Source organism: Salmo trutta, chromosome 11 (assembly GCF_901001165.1).
Source record: "Salmo trutta chromosome 11, fSalTru1.1, whole genome shotgun sequence".
NCBI classification, from domain to species: domain Eukaryota; kingdom Metazoa; phylum Chordata; class Actinopteri; order Salmoniformes; family Salmonidae; genus Salmo; species Salmo trutta.
Genome location: NC_042967.1, coordinates 20,190,566 through 20,213,084, shown reverse-complemented (window position 1 = coordinate 20,213,084; position 22,519 = coordinate 20,190,566). Strand labels below are relative to the sequence as shown.

The window sequence follows — 22,519 nt, the reverse complement described above, 5'->3', positions numbered from 1 at the left end:
TGAGATATTGCCTCACATATTGGTCACAAGCAGGAGCTACTCTTCTGAAAACAATTGAATCACTCTACAAACAAACACTTAAGTATTTTGATAAACCGAACAGTTACCACCATTGTCACATCATTCACAAACATAATTTATTCAGTCTGGACAGCTTTAAGCACCTCCAGGAGAACAAGGGCAGTAACTAGAGGTTGATTGCGTTGTACCTTATTGAGACAGTAAATTCAGTCAATCGGCCTTCTCCGTTAGAGCTAAATGATATATGATGGAATGCAATGCCCATGGACCAGAGAAGCTGCAGTCATTATTGTGCTTTTACATTTAAATTGAAAACATGGCTCAAATCTATCCAAACCTGTACACATGAGTTATCTGTGGTTCCTCATGATAGTGTGTGGTTGTTAGAATGATATATTATTGGATGTAATGTATTTGTATTTTGTATTGTTTTATTGTGTATTTGTAGTTAGATAATGTCTGTGTAAAGGCCCTTACTTGCCCAGGGACTAAGGGTGCAAATGAGATTTTGGCTAAACTAATGTGCACTGTCCCCTATAAAAACGTGACCACGTGACTTCCCCCACTTTAGCTTCTAATGGAAAAATATTTGTTTCCCACAATGCACATCAGTTTTAACATAAGATTCAAGCAATAATTGACGTGCTAATATTTTAGCGGAACAATTTTGACCCTGTGACTTCATCACATACATCACCATTGGCCTTAATGCCATATTGGGGTCCTGTTTTCTATCTATGTTGTCTGTGGGACATCAATGTGAAGAGTTATTCAGAATGAAACTGACGGTCAACTTGGATAAGAGGGGAATTTCACCAAAAGCAGAAGTTTTGATAAGATCATCATAGTTTCAGTTTGACAGATTTAAGAGAATAGAAATAAATAATACAAATAACAAAATGTTTCCACAGTGTATTATGACAGAGTTCATTACATATTTCCACCCTGTCTATTTGTACAACATAACATATACATATGGGCTTTGTCTGATGACTTGACTCTCTTTGCAATGATTCCACTGTTCCACATGGCATATACCAATATGAACTATTATACAACTCTATAGCTCTACTCTATTCCACAGGAGAGAAAGCATCACACAGATCCTTAGATACAGGGACACAGTCAAAGGTGGCCCTCCGAGGGATGTAGTACTAACTACAGGTACAGCTGTAGTGTTGGTGACAGAGGCCTGGGCTGTAGAGCTCACAACCACCCCCACAGAGTCATTCACTGAGCCCAGACACACACCCACGTTGCCTGCCCTGTCCACTACCACCAGCTCTACCTTCTTTGAACAGCAGGTGGCGCTGTACGCCACCCGGGTCACGTTCTCGCCCCCGGTGCCCACCTCTGTAGAAGTGTTCAGGGTCCCGTTACCCTGGCGCAGGGTGACTCGGTCGATGCCCGTCCCGTTGGCACCGTCGGTCAGGTTGGCAGAGAGCTGCCAGTAAGAGGCACTGCAGTCAGCCAGGCAGTTGGACGATACGCTGACCACTCCACACTGGGGAGGGGTGAAATCTGTCACCTGGAGGAGGGGGGAGACAGAGAGAGGGAGCGATAGAGCTTAGTCAGACAACTAAGTAGTAGTGGTGGTGGTAGAACCATCTCTGACCTGTAGAGCTGGTAGTGGCAGAACCATCTCTGACCTGTAGAGCTGGTAGAGTTCAAATCAGGGCCATGAGGGAAGAGAAGATATGAGGAAAGGAGGCCAGACCCATTTTAGAGTTTTGGAATACGACACTTACCTTGCGGACAAGAGAGAGGCGCAGGACTGAGTACTTAATTTCAGAGTTCCTTACTTTGCTGACAACAAAGAAATACAGACTGTGCAGTTAACTTCTCTAGGGCCAGTGGGACGATTTCGTCCCACCTACGTAACAGCCAGTGGAATCCTGTGGCGCGTTATTCAAATACCTTAGAAATGCTATTACTTCAATTTCTCAAACATATGACTATTTTACACCATTTTAAAGACAAGACTCTCGTTAATCTAACCACACTGTCCGATTTCAAAAAGGCTTTACAACGAAAGCAAAACATTAGATTATGTCAGCAGAGTACCCAGCCAGAAATAATCAGACACCCATTTTTCAAGCTAGCATATAATGTCACAAAAACCCAGAAGACAGCTAAATGCAGCACTAACCTTTGATGATCTTCATCAGATGACACACCTAGGACATTATGTTATACAATACATGCATGTTTTGTTCAATCAAGTTCATATTTATATCAAAAACCAGCTTTTCACATTAGCATGTGACGTTCAGAACTAGCATACCCCCCGCAAACTTCGGGTGAATTTACAAAAAAGTTACTAAATTACTCACGATAAACGTTCACAAAAAACATAACAATTATTTTAAGAATTATAGATACAGAACTCCTCTATGCACTCGCTATGTCCGATTTTAAAATAGCTTTTCGGTGAAAGCACATTTTGCAATATTCTGAGTAGATAGCCCGGCATCACAGGGCTAGCTATTTAGACACCCAGCAAGTTTAGCACTCACCAAAGTCAGATTTACTATTAGAAAAATGTTATTACCTTTGCTGTTCTTCGTCAGAATGCACTCCCAGGACTTCTACTTCAATAACAAATGTTGGTTTGGTCCCAAATAATCCATAGTTATATCCAAATAGCGGCGTTTTGTTTGTGCGTTCAAGACACTATCCGAAAGGGTAAATAAGGGTTACGAATGGAATTACATGGAATTACATCATTCAGCTTTTTCCCGGGTTCTGAGAGCCTATGGGAGCCGTAGGAAGTGTCACGTTACAGCAAAGATCCTAAATTTTCTTTAAACAGAGCCAAGAAGCCCAAGGAATGGTCAGAGAGGGTACTTCCTGTTTGGAATCTTCTCAGGTTTTTGCCTGCCATATGAGTTCTGTTATACTCACAGACACCATTCAAACAGTTTTAGAAACTTTAGGGTGTTTTCTATCCAAAGCCAATTATATGCATATTCTAGTTACTGGGCAGGAGTAGTAACCAGATTAAATCGGGTGTGTTTTTTATCCGGCCGTGCAAATACTGCCCACTAACCCCAACAGGTTAATTTAAGTGTTTTGGAACATGCTAACAGAGAGACGCAGGACGGAGTAGTTCATTTTAGAATTTTGTGATATGATGCTTACCTTGCTGAGAACAAAGAGACGCAGGATGGAGTAGTTCAAATCTGTGGCTCCAGCGAACTCTGCCTCGATGGTCAAGGTGACGTCCGTTCCCGATGGGGTGCTGGCGGGCGCCGTGAGGGTCACCGTACCATTGGCCGCTCCGCCCCTGGTCACAATGGAGACACTGGCCGGGAAGGAGGATATGAAGCCGCGGTCGTTCGTGGCTCGGATGGTAAAAGTTCCTCCTGTTCCTTTGGCCATTGTCACGGTGAAGGGGACAGAGATGGTCGACCCGGGTTCTAAAGTACTGTCAGCCTGGGCCTGGGGTGAGAAGAACTTCACTTTTTAACAATAAGACAAAGTGTCCAAAATGCCATCCTATTCCTTATAGTGCACTGATTTTCATCAGAACCCTGGCGGCCCAGGTCCAATGGAAAAGGGTGCAATTTCAGAGTTCTACAAGACTGACCGTAACAGAGATGCTGGAAGTCTTTATCTGAGTGGAGGCCTGTCTCTGGAAGAGGCTAGGTGATGATTTGGTGGTGGCGCTATTGCTCTCTCCCCTCAGACGCACCATAAACTCCCCCTGTGGGACTCTGGCCACGGTAACCAGGAAGTCCCCGCCGCCAATGCCGCCTAGCGATTGCAGGGTTCCGTTGACTTCTGATCCTGATCCCGAGGCCTCGACCAGGGCCACCGCTGTCACAGTGACAGAATCACCCCCCGTCACAGACACCAGCAGGGTTATGTTACCGCCTGGGTGGTGGGGGGGGGGGACAGGGTGGTGAAGAGAGACATGGAGGAAGGGCAGGAGAATGAAGTGAACAGAGGAAAATAGAGAGTAAGAATGAGAGAGGTAAGGTGAAGTAGAGAGGAAGAGGAAGTTATTATTTTTTACATTATTTGAAACTACTCTGCTGTGATGCTGTGGAAGATGAAGATGAAACATTTTGAACAGAAGATGGTTTCTTCTGTTATTTACTGTTACCTGTGAGAGGACGGCCCTCTCTGAGGCCAAAGTCTCCATGAGCCCCTCCGAAAACCTCCATGAAATGGTAGCCAAAATTAACAGAGCTCTGACCTGAAACACACACACACACGCACGCACTTTAGATAATCCATTATCCTCTACGGGATCGGCGTCCCCCCCATGGGACGGTTGAGTTAAAGTGCAATAATGTGATTAGCATGACGTTGTAAGTAACAAGAACATTTCTCAGGACAAAGACATATCTGATATTGGTAGAAAGCTTAAAATCGTGTTAACTTCTATGGGCTACGTGGGACGCTAGCGGCAAATTCAAAAACAACAAAATGTCATAATTCAACTTTCTCAAACATACAGCTATTTTACACCATTTTAAAGATACACTTCTCCTTGATGTAACCACATTGTCCGATTTCAAAAAGGTTTTACAGCGAAAGCAAAACATTAGATTATGTTAGGAGAGTACATAGACAAAAATAATCACAGCTATTTTCCAAGCAAGGACGTGTGTCAATAAAACCCAAAACACAGCTAAATGAAGAACTAACCTTTGACGATCTTCATCAGATGACACTCCTAGGACATTATGTTACACAATACATGTATGTTTTGTTTGATAAAGTTCATATTTATATCCAAAAACAGCATTGTACATTAGCACGTGATGTTCAGAAAATGCATTCCCACCAAAACCCTCCGGTGAATGTGCACATCAATTTACAAAAATACTCATCATAAACGTTGACAAAATATATAACAATTATTTAAAGAATTATAGATAGACTACTTCTGGATGCAACCGCTGTGTCAGATTTTAAAATAGCTTCACGGAGAAAGCACATTTTTCAATATTCTGAGTACATAGCTCAGCCATCACAGCGAGCTATGCAGACACCCGCCAAGTTCGGGGCAACCTAAACTCAGAATTAGTATTACAAATATTCTCTTACCTTTGCTGATCTTCGTCAGAATGCACTCCTAGGACTGCTACTTCCACAAGAAATGTAGTTTGTGTTCGAAATAATCCATATTTATGTACAAATACCTCCGTTTTGTTCGTGCGTACAGATCACTTATCCAAAGGCATAACGTGCGAGCGCGGAACCAGAGACGAAAAGTCAAAATGTTCCATTACCGTACTTAGAAGCATGTCAAACGCTGTTTAAAATCAATCTTTATGGTATTTGTAACGTAAAATTGCGATAATATTCCAACCGGACAATAGCATATTCATTCAAGAAGAAAAAGAAGTAACGGCGCGTTCGCGGGACCGAGCATATCCAATCCCTTTGTTGCCAGGCAGACCACTCAGTAACTGATCTCCTATACTCTGCCCAGTGACAGGAGAATGCTCAAACCACTTTCTGAAGGCTGTTGACAGCCAATGGAAGCCTTAGGAAGTGCAACGTCACCCCACAGACACTGTAGTTTCGATAGAGAATCAAAAAAAGAACTAAAAGAAGAACTCAGACTTTCCACTTCCTGCTTGGATTTGTCTCAGGTTTTTGCCTGCCATATGAGTTCTGTTATACTCACAGACACCATTCAAACAGAGTGTTTTCTATCCAAATGTACTAATAATATGCATATTCTAGTTTCTGGGCCAGAGTAGTAATCTCTTTAAATTGGGTACGTTTTTCATCCGTCCGTAAAAATACTGCCCCCTACACCCCAACAGGTTAATCTAACTGCACTGTCTAATTTACAGTAGCTTTTACAGTGAACAATACCATGGTATTGTTTGAGGAGAGTGCACAACAACAACAAAAACGTCAAATGGTTTGACACAGTCACCTTTGAAGGTAAATAATGTACTTACATTCAGTAATCTTGCTCTGATTTGTCATCCTGAGGGTCCCAGAGATAAAATGTAGCATAGTTTTGTTTGATAAAATATATTTTTATATTCAAATGTAGGAACTGGGTTCTACAGTTTGAACCCCTGCTGTGTCTGAACGTGTGAAGGTTAGTGTCTTTTCTGTAGGGAAGCTAATTATCCATAATTTATGACATTCCTGGGAGTGTGTAAATTAAAATGTTTTATTATCATATCATTTTTGTATGTTCTCTATAGTTATGTACTTGAAAATGTATCAATTGACCAATTGGGCACATTTGGGCAGACTTGATACAACATTTTGAACAGTAATGCAATGGTTCATTGGATCAGTCTAAAGCATTGCACATGCACTGCTGCCATCTAGTGGCCGAAATCTAAATTGCGCCTAGACTCCTAAGTGATATAATGACCTTTCTCTTGCATGTTTTTTTTCTTGGTATTATCTTTTAACAGATATAATGTGTTATATTCTACTACAGTAATTTCACATTTCCACAAACTTCAAAGTGCTTCCTTTCAAGTGGTTTCAAGAATATGCATATCCTTGCTTCTGGTCCTGAGCTACTGGCAGTTAGATTTGGTCATTTTAGGCAAAAATTGAAAAAAAAGGGTCCGATCGGTGTTTAAACAATTCTTACATGGAGAATAAAGATAGAAATGTAAATGTTGTGATGAGGAGGGGAAGTCTGGACAATGGACTACATCTGAAATGGAACCCTATTCCATACATATAAGCACTACTGTTGACCAGGAATCAGGGCTCGCCACTGTACTGACCTATGACCTTCAGTGAGTAGGACTCAAGGGAGTTAAGACTGATTTCCCATAATCCTATGTTGTTGTGTGTGATCAGAGAGACGCGATGTAGGTTCCCTACAGTCTGGATGGTCCCCAGAGGACCGCTGGCCTCACTGTTACTCTGAGACACACCTAGAGGGAGGAGAGGGACATCTGGTTATCAAAAACTTTACCTGGAAAGGTGACATGTACAGTAAATCCAGTCACACCTGGCTGTCACACACACACCTGAAGGGCTGGTGAGAGTGAAGGAGAGGAATCCTCCTGTGATGTAAGCATTCAGATTTCTCAAAGACTCGTCTACTGTAAAGGAGAAATTCTCTGCCTTCCCGGGGCTCCTTACCTCCTGTAGAACAGTTACCTGGAGGAGGAGAAAGAGGAGGGGTTAACAGACAATACATTAGATATGTTAACAACACAGTCACCTGGAGGAAGAGGTGTTAAAAGACAATACATTAGATATGTTAACAACACAGTCACCTGGAGGAGGAGGAGGAGGAGAAAGAGGAGGGGTTAACAGACAATACATTAGATATGTTAACAACACAGTCACCTGGAGGAGGAGGAGGAGGGGTTAACTTTTTGGTGACAGGGCAGTATTCGGAAATTCGGATGAATGACGTGCCCAAATTAAAGCCCAACGTGGTTGGTTTAAGGAGAAGTGTATCTTTAAAATGGTGTAAAATAGTTGTATGTTTGAGAAATGTGAATTATGAGATATTTGTTGTTTTGAATTTGCCGCCCTGCTATTTCACTGGCTGTACCGCGGGTAGGACGCTAGCATCCCACATAGCCCATACTAGTTAACAAACGATACATTAGACATGTTAACACAGTCACCTGGAAGAAGAAGAAGAGTAGGAGGAAGAGGAGTTAATAGACAATACATTAGATATGTTAACAACACAGTCACCTGGAGGAAGAGGAGGAGGAGGAGGAGGGGTTAATAGACAATACATTAGATATGTTAACAACACAGTCACCTGGAGGAAGAGGAGGAGGAGGAGGAGGGGTTAATAGACAATACATTAGATATGTTAACAACACAGTCACCTGGAGGAAGAGGAGGAGGAGGAGGAGGAGGGTTAATAGACAATACATTAGATATGTTAACAACACAGACACCTGGAGGAAGAGGAGGAGGAGGAGTTAATAGACAATACATTAGATATGTTAACAACACAGTCACCTGGAGGAAGAGGAGGAGGAGGAGGAGGGTTAATAGACAATACATTAGATATGTTAACAACACAGTCACCTGGAGGAAGAGGAGGAGGAGGAGGAGGGGTTAATAGACAATACATTAGATATGTTAACAACACAGTCACCTGGAGGAAGAGGAGGAGGAGGAGGAGGGGTTAATAGACAATACATTAGATATGTTAACAACACAGTCACCTGGAGGAAGAGGAGGAGGAGGAGGAGGAGGGTTAATAGACAATACATTAGATATGTTAACAACACAGACACCTGGAGGATGAGGAGGAGGAGGAGGAGGAGGGTTAATAGACAATACATTAGATATGTTAACAACACAGTCACCTGGAGGAAGAGGAGGAGGAGGAGGAGGGGTTAATAGACAATACATTAGATATGTTAACAACACAGTCACCTGGGGGAGGAGGAGTTAATAGACAATACATTAGATATGTTAACAACACAGTCACCTGGAGGAAGAGGAGGAGGAGGAGGAGGGGTTAATAGACAATACATTAGATATGTTAACAACACAGTCACCTGGGGGAGGAGGAGGAAGAGGAGTTAATAGACAATACATTAGATATGTTAACAACACAGTCACCTGGAGGAAGAGGAGGAAGAGGAGTTAATAGACAATACATTAGATATGTTAACAACACAGTCACCTGGAGGAAGAAGAGGAGGAGGAGGGTTAATAGACAATACATTAGATATGTTAACAACACAGTCACCTGGAGGAGGAGGAGGAGGAGGAGGAGTTAATAGACAATACATTAGATATGTTAACAACACAGTCACCTGGAGGAAGAGGAGGAGGAGGAGGGAGTTAATAGACAATACATTAGATATGTTAACAACACAGTCACCTGGAGGAAGAGGAGGAGGAGTTAATAGACAATACATTAGATATGTTAACAACACAGTCACCTGGAGGAAGAGGAGGAGGAGGAGTTAATAGACAATACATTAGATATGTTAACAACACAGTCACCTGGAGGAAGAGGAGGAGGAGGAAGAGGAGGGGTTAATAGACAATACATTAGATATGTTAACAACACAGTCACCTGGAGGAAGAGGAGGAGGAGGAAGAGGAGGAGTTAATAGACAATACATTAGATATGTTAACAACACAGACACCTGGAGGAAGAGGAGGAGGAGGAGGATGAGGAGGAGGAGGAAGGGTTAATAGACAATACATTAGATATTTTAACAAGACAGTCACCTGGAGGAAGAGGAGGAGGAGGAGGAGGGGTTAATAGACAATACATTAGATATGTTAACAACACAGTCACCTGGAGGAGGAGGAGGAGGAGGAGGAGGGGTTAATAGACAAGACATTATATATGTTAACAACACAGACACCTGGAGGAGGAAGAGGAGGAGGAGGAGGAGGAGTAGCAGGAGGGTTTAATAGGCAAGTCATTAGATATGTTAACAACACAGTTGAGGTCATTGTTAGGGTGTACAATTGTATAGCTTGTCCAGTGAGAGAGAGTGACTGACTGAACACTGAGCAGGAGGACTTGATCTATAGCCTATAAGCCAAAACATTACCAGACCTGTGCTGCAGCGGAGGCGTCCTCGATGATGCTGGTGGCCCGGTGCAGATCCTCCTTGGTGACCTCAATGGCCTGACCTGGAGGGAAGGGATGACAGTATGTTCTGAGAACTCTATAAGAAGCTGTAAAAGACTTTGGGACAACTGCTTTATGAATACGATCAATTGATTGACTGATTGGTTGACCTCCAGAGGCCTGGGCAAGGTCACGGTACAGCTGAGCGTCTGATTGGGCCATCCGATTGGAGGCTCCACCCTGACTGGGCCATACGGCTGAAGCTCCGCCCACGGAACGGCGACGACGACTGGATCGGAGGTTGTCAGTCAACATGAAGGTCACCTGAGGAGAGGGAGCAGAGGAGAGGTAGAGAGAGGAGAAGAGAGTTAGAGGTTGATGACAGAATAAAGGATGAAAGGAAAGTGGAAGTTAGGAAAGAATGGCAGTAAAGAAATAAGATATGTTGAGATGAATCATAATGGCTAGTCTTTACATCACACTTCATCACATCTCACTCAGACAACTTGTGAGCCCACGAACAGTAAACTGTCTCCAAAAGGGGGAGAGACAGAGACAGTGATGAACAGAAGCACAGAGAGAGACAGAAAGAGAAGGAGACAGAGAGAGAAAGATTAACAGTAGTGGAAGCTACTAACCACAGACTTGGTGCTCTCTATGAGGGCAGTGACAGTGCTCTTCAGTGCAGTGTCTTTAGCAGGAGCATCAGTGAACACAAAGATCTCAGAGGAGGGTGGCGCCGCCGTGAGGGCCAGCTGGGAATTACAACACACACATCAGAGAGTCAGACCACACTGGGATCAAGTACTGGAACTCTATGGGAAATAACATGTTCAGTCCACTGGCTAACTAACCAGCTCTGGCAGAGTTGCAAAACAGGCAACCACATTTCAAATGCAGCCGTTCAAATACAGCCTTCATATTGGCACTGTGAATGTAACTTTTGCTCAGGACATTGCCTGTACACACACACACACACACACACACACACACACACACACACACACACACACACACACACACACACACACACACACACACACACACACACACACACACACACACCTGTAGTCCTGACAGGCACAGCTCTGGTATATCTCCTCCTCCTGATGCTGTCAGGGCATTGATTCTCTGTTTGAAAATGTCTGCGTTTGTTGTGGTGATCAGAGGCCCAAATCCTGCAAACACAAACACACACACACACACACACACACACACACACACACACACACACCACAAATGACTAATTGTGTAAGATTTGATGGGACGTGAAATTGTAATGTTATTCCACACAAGGGTTAAGACAGTTGTTCTGCTCCCAGTTTCAGGGAGGCACTTGGCATGTGACGTGATCGTAATGTTGGAGTTGGACAACAGATCTGGGACCAGGCTAACACCCAACTTGGTCGTTGATGGGGACCAGGATGTATGTTCCTGCTGATCTAGGACCAGGCTAACACCCACCTGGGTCGTTGAAGGGGACCAGGATGTCAGTTCCTGCTGATCTGGGACCAGGCTAACACCCACCTGGGTCGTTGAAGGGGACCAGGATGTATGTTCCTGCTGATCTGGGACCAGGCTAACACCCACCTGGGTTGTTGAAGGGGACCAGGATGTATGTTCCTGCTGATCTGGGACCAGGCTATTAACCACCTGGGTCGTTGAAGGGGACTAGGATGTATGTTCCTGCTGATCTGGGACTAGGCTAACACCCACCTGGGTCATTGAAGGGGACCAGGATGTATGATGAAGGTTCCTGCTGAGTTCCTCTCTTACTGTCGATGATGGAGAAGGACACTCTCTTAGCCTCAGTGATGTCATCACTCATACTGCCTGTGGTGTCGATGACAAAACACAACACTGACGACTGGGTGATGCCTATTAACCTGGAGGGGGGATGAGAGAGAGCAAGGGAGATTATGGAGTAGGAATTATGAACCAAAAACACCCTTTGTTATCCTAGCTCCTCACAACAGTTTACCATGACATCTCCCTCATCATATAGTAGTCTAATCCTTGCCCATAATAGTGATAAAATCCTCCAACTTAACACAAAACATCACAAATAATCACCTCTAGCCTAAACATTGCCCACCTACTTCAGCCCCTCTCTCTCACCGTAGGAAGACCTTGTCCCCGGCAGCTCCTCTGATGTCCTCCAGTAGTTCCATGGTAGCGTTGACGGCCACGTCGGCTGCAGTGTGGTGGAGGTGACCATGACTGGACCCCACGTCGTCCTTGTTGATGCCCCCTACTGGGTCCCGACCGCTGGTCCGGTCAAACAACCCGCCGTGGCTACACTTACCTAGGAGAGGGAGAGATGAGTGCGTGAGTTAGTTTGCATCAATGCTCCAAAGTGGCGCAGCAGTCTAAGGCGCTGCATCTCAGTGCAAGCAGCGTCACTACAGTCCCTGGTTTGATTCCAGGCTGTATCATAATCCGGCTGTGATTGAGAGTCCCATATGGCGGTGCATAATTGGCCCAGCGTCGTCCGGGTTTGGCAGGGCTAGCCCGTCATTGTAAATAGGAATTTGTTGTTAATTGAATTGCCTAGTTAAATAAAGATTTCATTAAAAGGTTTTTTTGTTGTATTTATTAGGATCCCTATTAGCTGCTGTCTATCAAGAAGAGGAAGAAAAGGTGTGTGTGTGTGTGTGTGTGTGTGTGTGTGTGTGTGTGTGTGTGTGTGTGTGTGTGTGTGTGTGTGTGTGTGTGTGTGTGTGTACCTGCAGGTTTGTTGGAGGAGAACAGGTTGAAGTATCCAGAGGTGAGCAGGCCCTGCTGTAAGACCTCTGGTAGGATGTTATCAGTACAGTTACCTCCCATACAGTTCCTACAGGTTGGAGTACTGGGGCCTGAAGAGGGAGGAGAGGGGGTTAGAACAGGAGTACTGGGGCCTGAAGAGGCAGGAGAGGGGTTTAGAACAGGAGTACTGGGGCATGAAGAGGGTGGAGAGGGGGTTAGAACAGGAGTACTGGGGCCTGAAGAGGCAGAAGAGGGGGTTAGAACAGGAGTACTGGGGCCTGAAGAGGCAGGAGAGGGGGTTAGAACAGGAGTACTGGGGCCTGAAGAGGGAGGAGAGGGGGTTAGAACAGGAGTACTGGGGCCTGAAGAGGGAGGAGAGGGGGTTAGAACAGGAGTACTGGGGCCTGAAGAGGCAGGAGAGGGGGTTAGAACAGGAGTACTGGGGCCTGAAGAGGCAGGAGAGGGGGTTAGAACAGGAGTACTGGGGCCTGAAGTGGGAGAAGAGCGGGTTAGAACAGGAGTGTGTAGCGTTCCATCAAAATGACCAAAACTGAGAGAAAGACAGACAGAGACAGAGACAGAGAGAGTCAGACAGACAGACAGACAGACAGACAGACAGACAGACAGACAGACAGACAGACAGACAGACAGACAGACAGACAGACAGACAGACAGACAGACAGACAGACAGACAGACAGACAGACAGACAGACAGACAGACAGAGAGAGACAGTGAATCCACTGTAGAGTTAGAGTACAGTATGTGGAGCCATCAAATCAAATTGTATTTGTCACATGCGCCGAATACAACAGTTAAATGCTTACCTACAAGCCCTTAACAACAACGCAAAATTCTCAATACTGCCCCCTAGCCCTAAGAAGTTAAAAAAAGAAAAGTGCTAAGTAAAAAGAAAAGTAACAAATAATTAAAGAGCAGCAGTAAAATAACAGTAGCGAGGCTTTATATACAAGGGGTACCGGTACAGAGTCAATGTGCGGAGGCACCGGTTAGTCGAGGTAATAGGCACATGTAGGTAGAGTTCAATTGACTATGTTTTTTATTTTTTATATTTCGCCTTTATTTAACCAGGTAGGCTAGTTGAGAACAAGTTTTCATTTGCAACTGCGACCTGGCCAAGATAAAGCATAGCAATTTGACACATGCAACAACACAGAGTTACACATGGAATAAACAAAACATACAGTCAATAATACAGTAGAAAAAAAGAAAACAAAAAGTCTATATACAGTGAGTGCAAATGAGGTAAGATAAGGGAGTTAAGGCAATAAATAGGCCATGGTGGTGAAGTAATTACAATATAGCAATTAAACACTGGAATGGTAGATGTGCAGAAGATGAATGTGCAAATAGAGATACTGGGGTGCAAAGGAGCAAAGGAGCAAGATAAATAAATAAATACAGTATGGGGATGAGGTAGATAGATGGGCTGCTTACAGATGGGCTATGTACAGGTGCAGTGATCTGTGCGCTGCTCTGACAGCTGGTGATTAAAGCTGGTGAGGGAGATATGAGTCTCCAGCTTCAGAGATTTTTGCAGTTCGTTCCAGTCATTGACAGCAGAGAACTGGAAGGAAAGGCGGCCAAAGGAGGAATTAGCTTTGGGAGTGACCATTGAGATATACCTGCTGGAGCGCGTGCTACGAGTGGGTGCTGCTTTGGTGACCAGTGAGCTGAGATAAGGCGGGGTTTTACCTAGCAGAGACTTGTAGATAACCTGTAGCCAGTAGGTTTGGCGACGGATGGCACTGTGATAGACTGCATCCAAGTTGTTGAGCAGAGTGTTGGAGGTTATTTTATAGATGACATCGCCGAAGTCGAGGATCGGTAGGATGGTCAGCTTTATGAGTGTCTGTTTGGCAGCGTTAGTGAAGGATGCTTTGTTGCGATATAGGAAGCCGATTCCAGATTTAATTTTGGATTGGAGATGCTTAATGTGAGTCTGGAAGAAGAGTTTACAGTCTAACCAGACACCTAGGTATTTGTAGTTGTCCACGTATTCTAAGCCAGAGCCGTCCAGAGTAGTGATGCAGGACGGGCAGGCAGGTGCGTGCAGTGATCGATTGAATAGCATGCATTTAGTTTTACTTGCATTTAAGAGCAGTTGGAGGCCACAGAAGGAGAGTTGTATGGCATTGAAGCTCATTTGGAGGTTAGTTAACACAGTATCCAAAGAGGGGCCAGAAGTATACAGAATGGTGTCGTCTGCGTAGAGGTGGATCAGAGAATCACCAGCAGCAAGAGCGACATCATTGATGTATACTGAGAAAAGAGTCGGCCCGAGAATTGAACCCTGTGGCTCCCCCATAGAGACTGCCAGAGGTCCGGACAACAGGCAGTTGACCTGGGTAGGGGTAGCCAGGTGGAAAGCATGGCCAGCCGTAGAGAAATGCTTATTGAAATTCTCAATTATAGTGGATTTATTGGTGGTAACAGTGTTTCCTAGCCTCAGGGCAGTGGGCAGCTGGGAGAAGGTGCTCTTATTCTCCATGGACTTTACAGTGTCCCAGAACTTTTTAGAGTTTGTACTACAGGATGCAAATTTCTGTTTGAAAAAGCTAGCCTTAGCTTTCCTAACTGCCTGTGTATATTTGTTCCGTACTTCCCTGAAAAGTTGCATTTCACGGGGGCTATTCGATGCTATTGCAGAACACCACAGGATGTTTTTGTGCTGGTCAAGGGCAGACAGGTCTGGAGTGAACCAAGGACTACATCTATTCCTAGTTCAAATTTTTTGGAATGGTGCATGCTTATTTAAGATGGTGAGGAATGCAGTTTCAAAGAATAACCAGGCATCCTCTACTGACGGGATGAGGTCAATGTCATTGCAGGATACCCCGGCCAGGTCGATTAGAAAGGCCTGGCAGCAGAAGTGTTTTAGGGAGCGTTTGACTGTGATGAGGGGTGGTCGTTTGGTCGCAGACACATTACGGATGCAGGAAATGAGACAGTGATCGCTGGGATCTTGATTGAAAACAGCAGAGGTGTATTTGGAGGGCGAGTTAGATAGGATGATATCTATGAGGGTCCCCGTGTTTACGGATTTGGGGTTGTACCTGGTAGGTTCATTGATAATTTGTGTGAGATTGAGGGCATCAAGCTTAGATTGTAGGATGGCCGGGGTGTTAAGCATGTCCCAGTTTAGGTCACCTAGTAGCACAAGCTCAGAAGATAGATGGGGGGCAATCAATTCACATATGGTGTCGAGGGCACAGCTGGGGGCAGAGGGTGGTCTGTAGCAAGCGGCAACAGTGAGAGACTTGTTTCTGGAAAGGTGAATTTTTAGAAGTAGAAGCTCAAATTTTTGGGGTACAGACTTGGATAGTAATACAGAACTCTGCAGGCTATCTTTGCAGTAGATTGCAACACCGCCCCCTTTGGCAGTTCTATCTTGGCGGAAAATGTTATAGTTAGGGATGGAGATTTCAGGGTTTTTGGTGGTTTTCCTAAGCCAGGATTCAGACACGGCTAAGACATCCGGGTTGGCAGAGTGTGCTAAAGCACTGAGTTAACCTCTTGGCGTTCCCCTAGGATAGGGGGCGCTACAGCGATTTTTGAAAAAAATTTGTGCTCATTTTAAACGGCCTACTACTCAAACTCAGAAGCTAGGATATGCATATAATTAATACTTGTGGATAGAAAACACCCTAAAGTTTCTAAAACTGTTTGAATGGTGTCAGTGAGTATAACAGAACTCATATGGCAGTCAAAACCCCGAGACAGATCGTAACAGGTGGAATTCTGAATTGCGAACTCAACTTCATCACGTTGCCTATTAATCACACCGTGAGCTATGGTTCATTGAGCACTTCCTATTGCTTCCACTAGATGTCCCCAGTCTTTACAAAGTGATTTGAGACTCCTACTGTGAAAACTGAATGAATGAGACGCAGTGGAACGTGGTCACACGGAGAGGGCCATCACCATTATGACGCCGGCGCCCCTGGTTACCCTCCCCTTTCGAAACGTTTTGAAACAAAATGCAATCATCCTCCTTGAATCTTATTGGCTCTCTTGTTGAAAAACGCCCTGAAGATTTATGTTATACAACGTTTGACATGTTTGAACGAACCTAAATGGGAAAAAAATGCATTTTCTCGAAATGGCTGTCCCGTGGCCGACGGAGCATTTGGATGAGCTTTCAGACGCGATAACAAGAACAAGCTCTTGGAACATAAAGGAGTAATTTTTTCGAACGAAAATACATTTGTTGTGGACCTGGGATTCCTGGAAGTGCTTTCTGATGAAGACAACCAAAGGTAAGGGATTATTGACAATAGTATACAAGACTAGATGTGATATGCGATTGTTCCAAGATGGCGCTGACCTGTAACGTTAGCCTATTTTTCAGAGTATCAAATCCCCTTTCATCGCAAAGTATGATTACTCAGTAAAGTAAATTTTAAATCTGGCATTACAGGTGCTTTCAAGAGATATTCATCTATAAATCTTAGAATGACAATATTACATTTTAAAAATGTTTTCGAATAGTAATTTAGTAAATTGTAGCTCTGTTTCATCGAATGCATTTGAGGGAAAATAGTTAGTCAACGTTACGCACTGATGTAAAATGCTGTTTTTATATATAAATATGAACTTTATCGAACAAAAGAATGCATGTATTGTGTAACATGATGTCCTAGGTGTGTCATCTGATATAGATTGTCAAAGGTTAGTGCTGCATTTAGCTGTTTTTTGGTTATTTGTGATGCATGTGGTTGGTCGGAAAATGGCTATGTGGCTACTTTTACGATATACTCCTCTAACATAATCTAATGTTTTGCTTTTGCTGTAAAGCCTTTTTGAAATCAGACAACGTGGTTCGATTCAGGAGAGGTGTATCTATAAAACGATATAATTTGAAAAAAAATGTGAAAAAAAAAAATTATTACATTTTGTTATGCTAATGGCGATATGATTTTTCGCTGGATGTCCGAGGCCGCACAGGGGTTAAACAAACTTAGGGAGTGGGCTTCTAATGTTAACATGCATGAAACCAAGGCTTTTACGGTTACAGAAGTCAACAAATGAGAGCACCTGGGGAGTGGGAGTGGAGCTAGGCACTGCAGGACCTGGATTAACCTCTACATCACCAGAGGAACAGAGGAGAAGTAGGATAAGGGAACGGCTAAAGGCTATGCGAACTGGCCGTCTAGCACGTTCGGAACAGAGAGTTAAAGGAGCAGGTTTCTGGGCACGATAGCATAGATTCAAGGCGTAATGTACAGACAAAGGTAAGGTAGGATGCGAGTACATTGGAGGTAAACCTAGGCATTGAGTAATGATGAGAGAGATATAGTCTTTAGAGACCTTTAAACCAGGTAATGTCATTGCATATGTAGGAGGTGGAACAACATGGTTGGTTAAGGCATATTGAGCAGGGCTAGAGACTATACAGTGAAATAAGACAGTAATCACTAACCAGGACAGTAATGGACGAGGCATATTGATATTAGAGAGAGGTATGCGTAGCCAAGTGAACATATGGGTTCAGTGAGTGGTTGGGCTGGCTGGGGACACAGCGATTCAGACAGTTAGCAGGCCGGTGCTAACAAGCTAGCAGTTAGTAGACCGGGGCTAAACAAGCTAGCAGTTAACAGACCGGGGCTAAACAAGCTAGCAGTTAGCAGACCGGGTTAGCAAGCAATCAGTTAGCAGACTGGGGCAAGCAAGCTAGCAGTTAGCAGTTTATAGGGGTGTGAATTGTGTAGAAGCGATGACAAGTCTATTATCTCCATGCTGGTTGGTCGACTGATAAAAAGAGGGATTGGTTTAGTGTTGACAATGGCACACACCCAAATACTTCTTTATCAGTCCATGAGGAGAGGTTTCTTTATTTTATGAACAAATGCCTTTATAATGTAGGCGTTTTAGCTACGTGTTTGTGTTGCATGTATTGCATGTATACCTGTATTGTGCCGATATAGGTGGGTATATCTGGGGAAGGTTTAAATAAACTACAGATAGTTCCACACACAATACCTGCCAGGTTCACCAGTTGCAGGTCAGGTCTGATCAGAGTGCTGTACGGCTGTCTGTTCCCCATCTCAACCCAGTTACTGTGGCTGTAGAAATCCTGGAGAGACAGTCACAATCAACTCAACAGTATCAGCACAATCAGTCTTCATCATCTCCCTCTCTCAGCTGTAGTATGTGTGTGTGTTTGCTCACCTGTAGTGTGTGACAGACACGTCCCAGTGCCAGCCTGGCCAACAGGTAGCGCCCTTGTTTGACGCTGGCCTTGACCTCCGACACCCCCGCCGTGATCAGGGCCCGCCCCCCCTGGAAGGTCTCACCGTCGAAGTGGTGTGCCTGGCTCACATCATCATCATCATCATCATCATCATCATCATCACCACCATCATGTCACCATCATCATCATCATATCCATTATCATCACCATCACAATCATTATCCTCACCAATATTACAATCGTCACCATTATCACCATTGTTATCATCTCAATTACCATAATTGTCACCATTATCATTACTGCCACCATCGTCAGCATGATCATCGCCATTATCATAATCCTAATAATCTTCATCATCATTATCATCCTCATCGCTGTTATCATCACCATCATCATCATCGCCATCTCCATCATCATTATCATCCTCATCACCATTATCATCACCATTACCATCATTATCTTCAACACCATCCTTCTCGTCGTCATCTTGTCATCCTCACCTTGCTCAGAGCAAACTCCATGTCCACAAGGGCGTTGCTAAGGTACATCTTGACAATGGCGCTCTGGAAGAGGATGGTGGAGACGAGGGTGGAAGAGGAGGAGTCTGCAGAGCAGGCCTTCTGTAGTTTGACAATGGAGAGACTGTCTCCAATCTGTAGAAAGAGAGAGAGAGAGAGAGAGAAAGAGAGAGAGGTTATTAATTGGTTTGTAGGGGAAACTCACAAGTAAGAGATAAGACGATGTGATGAAATCCTAAAACTTTCAGTCTGGTGAAAATGTCTCAGTATTACATTCATTGCTTTATTATAGAACCAATTACAAAAACATTAGTTAATTTCCAGTAGCTCATTCCTGTGTCAAAACATCCACCAATAGTCAACTCACCGGCAGGCTGAAGTCCTGCCCCTGGGCGGCAGCCAGGGCTCGGCAGACCTCGGCAGTTTTGCGTAAAACAGCCCTCTGTGTGATGTCACGGTGTGTGACCGAGCCCCCTCCTGAGATGAGGGGTTTGAAGGCCTGGGTGCCCCCTGGAAGGGACAGGTACAGCACCATCAGGAGGAGGGAGGTCTGCATGACAGCGTATAAAGTCTTGAGGGTCCAAGGAGAGAGGAGAAGGTCTCTAATAACTCTCTATGTGTGAGATATGATCAGTGTCAATATCAAGTATCTTCCTGGTTCTGTGAGCCTGTTGGAACCTACAGAGACACAAAAGGACAGAGATCAAACCAAGGAGAGGTTACTCAGGGTTAACAAGCTGTAGTGGGAACGCCTGGGTGGAGATTGGGAATCAAGGGGGAAGCATGAGAGAGACAAGGGAATGAAATGGGAATCATGAGAGAGACAAGGGAATGAAGGGGGAAGCATGAGAGAGACAAGGGAATGAAGGGGGAAGCATGAGAGAGACAAGGGAATGAAGGGGGAAGCATGAGAGAGACAAGGGAATGAAGGGGGAAGCATGAGAGAGACAAGGGAATGAAGGGGGAAGCATGAGAGAGACAAGGGAATGAAGGGGGAAGCATGAGAGAGAAAAGGGAATTAAGGGGGAAGCATGAGAGAGACAAGGGAATTAAGGGGGAAGCATGAGAGAGACAAGGGAAGGAAGGGGGAAGCATGAGAGAGACAAGGGAATGAAGGGGGAAGCATGAGAGAGAAAAGGGAATTAAGGGGGAAGCATGAGAGAGAAAAGGGAATTAAGGGGGAAGCATGAGAGAGACAAGGGAATGAAGGGGGAAGCATGAGAGAGACAAGGGAATGAAGGGGGAAGCATGAGAGAGACAAGGGAATGAAGGGGGAAGCATGAGAGAGACGAGGGAGACAGAAATATTCTCACTTAAGTCCTGACCACATGTCAAATCACATTGTACCATATCACTAAAATAACTTGTAGTTATCTAATGAACGCACTTTAAGTAAACTCCAATTTACATAACATTTTCCATTCAGATACTTTACATAAACAGTGCGAAATTAACTAAAGATGAAGTCTAGAAAACACAAAGTTGACTTACATAAATTCCAACTGAAACGTTGACAGTTATAATTTTACCTGTGAGTCGTGAATTGGTGAGGTCCCGATGTCCACGTTGGGAGTGGTGGTGGAAGTAGACTTCAAGTGTGTGTGTATAGTATTCTCTGTGTGTTTGACATTCTTTGTCCTTATCAGTTTGTGTGTGGCCTCATTCTGCTCCTTTATAACTTGCTACACCTGGGTGGAGTGACGAGGGGCGGAAGTCACTCATTCAGTGTTCATGTGGCCGTGACAAGAATTCCCAAACAGAACACTCCTCCAGATACACAGGAAGAGGAGGGCTGTGTGTGTGTGTGTGTATGTGTGTGTGTGTGTGTGTGTGTGTGTTTGTGAGTCAGAGCAGTGGGAGGACAGTGGGAGAGGCCTTACTGTCCATATCAAGGAGGTCTGACTTCAGTACACATAATAGCAGTGTCCCAAATGACACCCTTTTCCTAATATATGAGCCCTATGATTCCCATGAGTCCTATGAGCACTATGAGCCCTAAATGTAGTGCACTATTTAAGGAAGTGTGTGCCATTTGGGACACAGGTGAAGTGATGTATCTCATAACAATGTGTGCGAGCTAATGTATCTTTTTCTGGCGTTACACTGTTTCATCACAATTACCCACAGGGGCGAATCCTAACTTCCACTTAAGTCAGACTTTCACTTAGTAACACATTGATGTCATATGAAGACTAAGTGAAAATTGGACTTGAAGTTAGGATTCACCCTGAAGTGATGTATATGAGAGAACCAACGGATCCTCCTTTTCTGGCCTTCCTCTGTTCTGACACAATTACCCTGTCAGGTTACTTCTTCATCCATTGTCATTTGCTTTCACCTTCATTTCCATGGCAATCAGGTCACTCCCATTTCCTGTCAATATTCTGGCGGATGGTAACATAGAGTTAGAGCGAATCATTCCAGTTCTACATAAAGTACAGAAACAGGATGCTACAGATGTCCAGAAAGGACAAGACCCTTTAAAAGACAGAGAGACGGAAGAAAGATGGAGAAAAGGAGAGGGACCTGATTGGAAAAACAATACCACAGTCTTAGAAGAACAGGAGAAAGGTAAAAGTGAACGACAGAGAGTTGTAAAGAGGGTGAGAGAGAGGGTTGACAGAGAGTTGTAAAGAGGGTGAGAGAGGGATGACAGAGTTGTACAGAGGGAGAGAGATAGAGGGATGACAGAGAGCTGTACAGAGGGAGAGAGAGAGAGGGATGACAGAGTTGTAAAGAGGGAGGGAGAGAGAGGGATGACAGAGAGTTGGTGATGACAGACACTTCATATTGTTTTGGTATGGAGGTGTCTGCTGTCTACTCAGAGGTGGTGATGACAGACACTTCATATTGTTTTGGTATGGAGGTGTCTGCTGTCTACTCAGAGGTGGTGATGACAGACACTTCATATTGTTTTGGTATGGAGGTATCTGCTGTCTACTCATAGGTGGTGATGACAGACACTTCATATTGTTTTGGTATGGAGGTATCCGCTGTCTACTCAGAGGTGGTGATGACAGACACTTCATATTGTTTTGGTATGGAGGTATCTGCTGTCTACTCAGAGGTGGTGATGACAGACACTTCATATTGTTTTGGTATGGAGGTATCTGCTGTCTACTCAGAGGTGGTGATGACAGACACTTCATATTGTTTTGGTATGGAGGTATCTGCTGTCTACTCAGAGGTGGTGATGACAGACACTTCATATTGTTTTGGTATGGAGGTATCTGCTGTCTACTCAGAGGTGGTGATGACAGACACTTCATATTGTTTTGGTATGGAGGTATCTGCTGTCTACTCAGAGGTGGTGATGACAGACACTTCATATTGTTTTGGTATGGAGGTATCTGCTGTCTACTCAGAGGTGGTGATGACAGACACTTCATATTGTTTTGGTATGGAGGTATCTGCTGTCTACTCAGAGGTGGTGATGACAGACACTTCATATTGTTTTGGTATGGAGGTATCTGCTGTCTACTCAGAGGTGGTGATGACAGACA

The 22,519-nt window shown here is 44.3% G+C and overlaps 1 protein-coding gene across 1 annotated transcript; it reads right to left on the bottom strand.

Moving 5' to 3' along the window:
* Positions 1-918: 918 nt before the first annotated feature.
* vwa10.2 (von Willebrand factor A domain containing 10, tandem duplicate 2) lies at positions 919-20,726 on the bottom strand. Its single transcript, XM_029766554.1, has 18 exons — positions 20,546-20,726; positions 19,384-19,694; positions 18,999-19,151; positions 18,477-18,617; positions 18,288-18,381; positions 12,268-12,396; positions 11,660-11,846; positions 11,258-11,427; positions 10,607-10,719; positions 10,180-10,296; positions 9,712-9,865; positions 9,527-9,603; positions 6,996-7,128; positions 6,747-6,899; positions 4,130-4,222; positions 3,611-3,897; positions 3,163-3,462; positions 919-1,549 (listed from the first exon to the last, which is right to left on the bottom strand). Exons 2-18 carry the CDS (start codon positions 19,570-19,572, stop codon positions 1,082-1,084), a joined length of 2,958 nt encoding a protein of 985 aa, XP_029622414.1. The 5' UTR covers positions 19,573-19,694; positions 20,546-20,726; the 3' UTR covers positions 919-1,081.
* Between the last annotated feature and the right edge of the window lie 1,793 nt (positions 20,727-22,519).

Excerpts from the sequence above, each read along its gene's own strand:
- vwa10.2 (XM_029766554.1), bottom strand. The coding sequence starts at position 19,572 with ATGCAGACCTCCCTCCTCCTGATGGTGCTGTACCTGTCCCTTCCAGGG. Across the intron at positions 18,618-18,998 it reads TGGAGTTTGCTCTGAGCAAG|GCACACCACTTCGACGGTGA; the intron begins GTGAGGATGACA and ends GATGTGAGCCAG. Across the intron at positions 11,428-11,659 it reads GGGGACAAGGTCTTCCTACG|GTTAATAGGCATCACCCAGT; the intron begins GTGAGAGAGAGG and ends TCCCCCCTCCAG.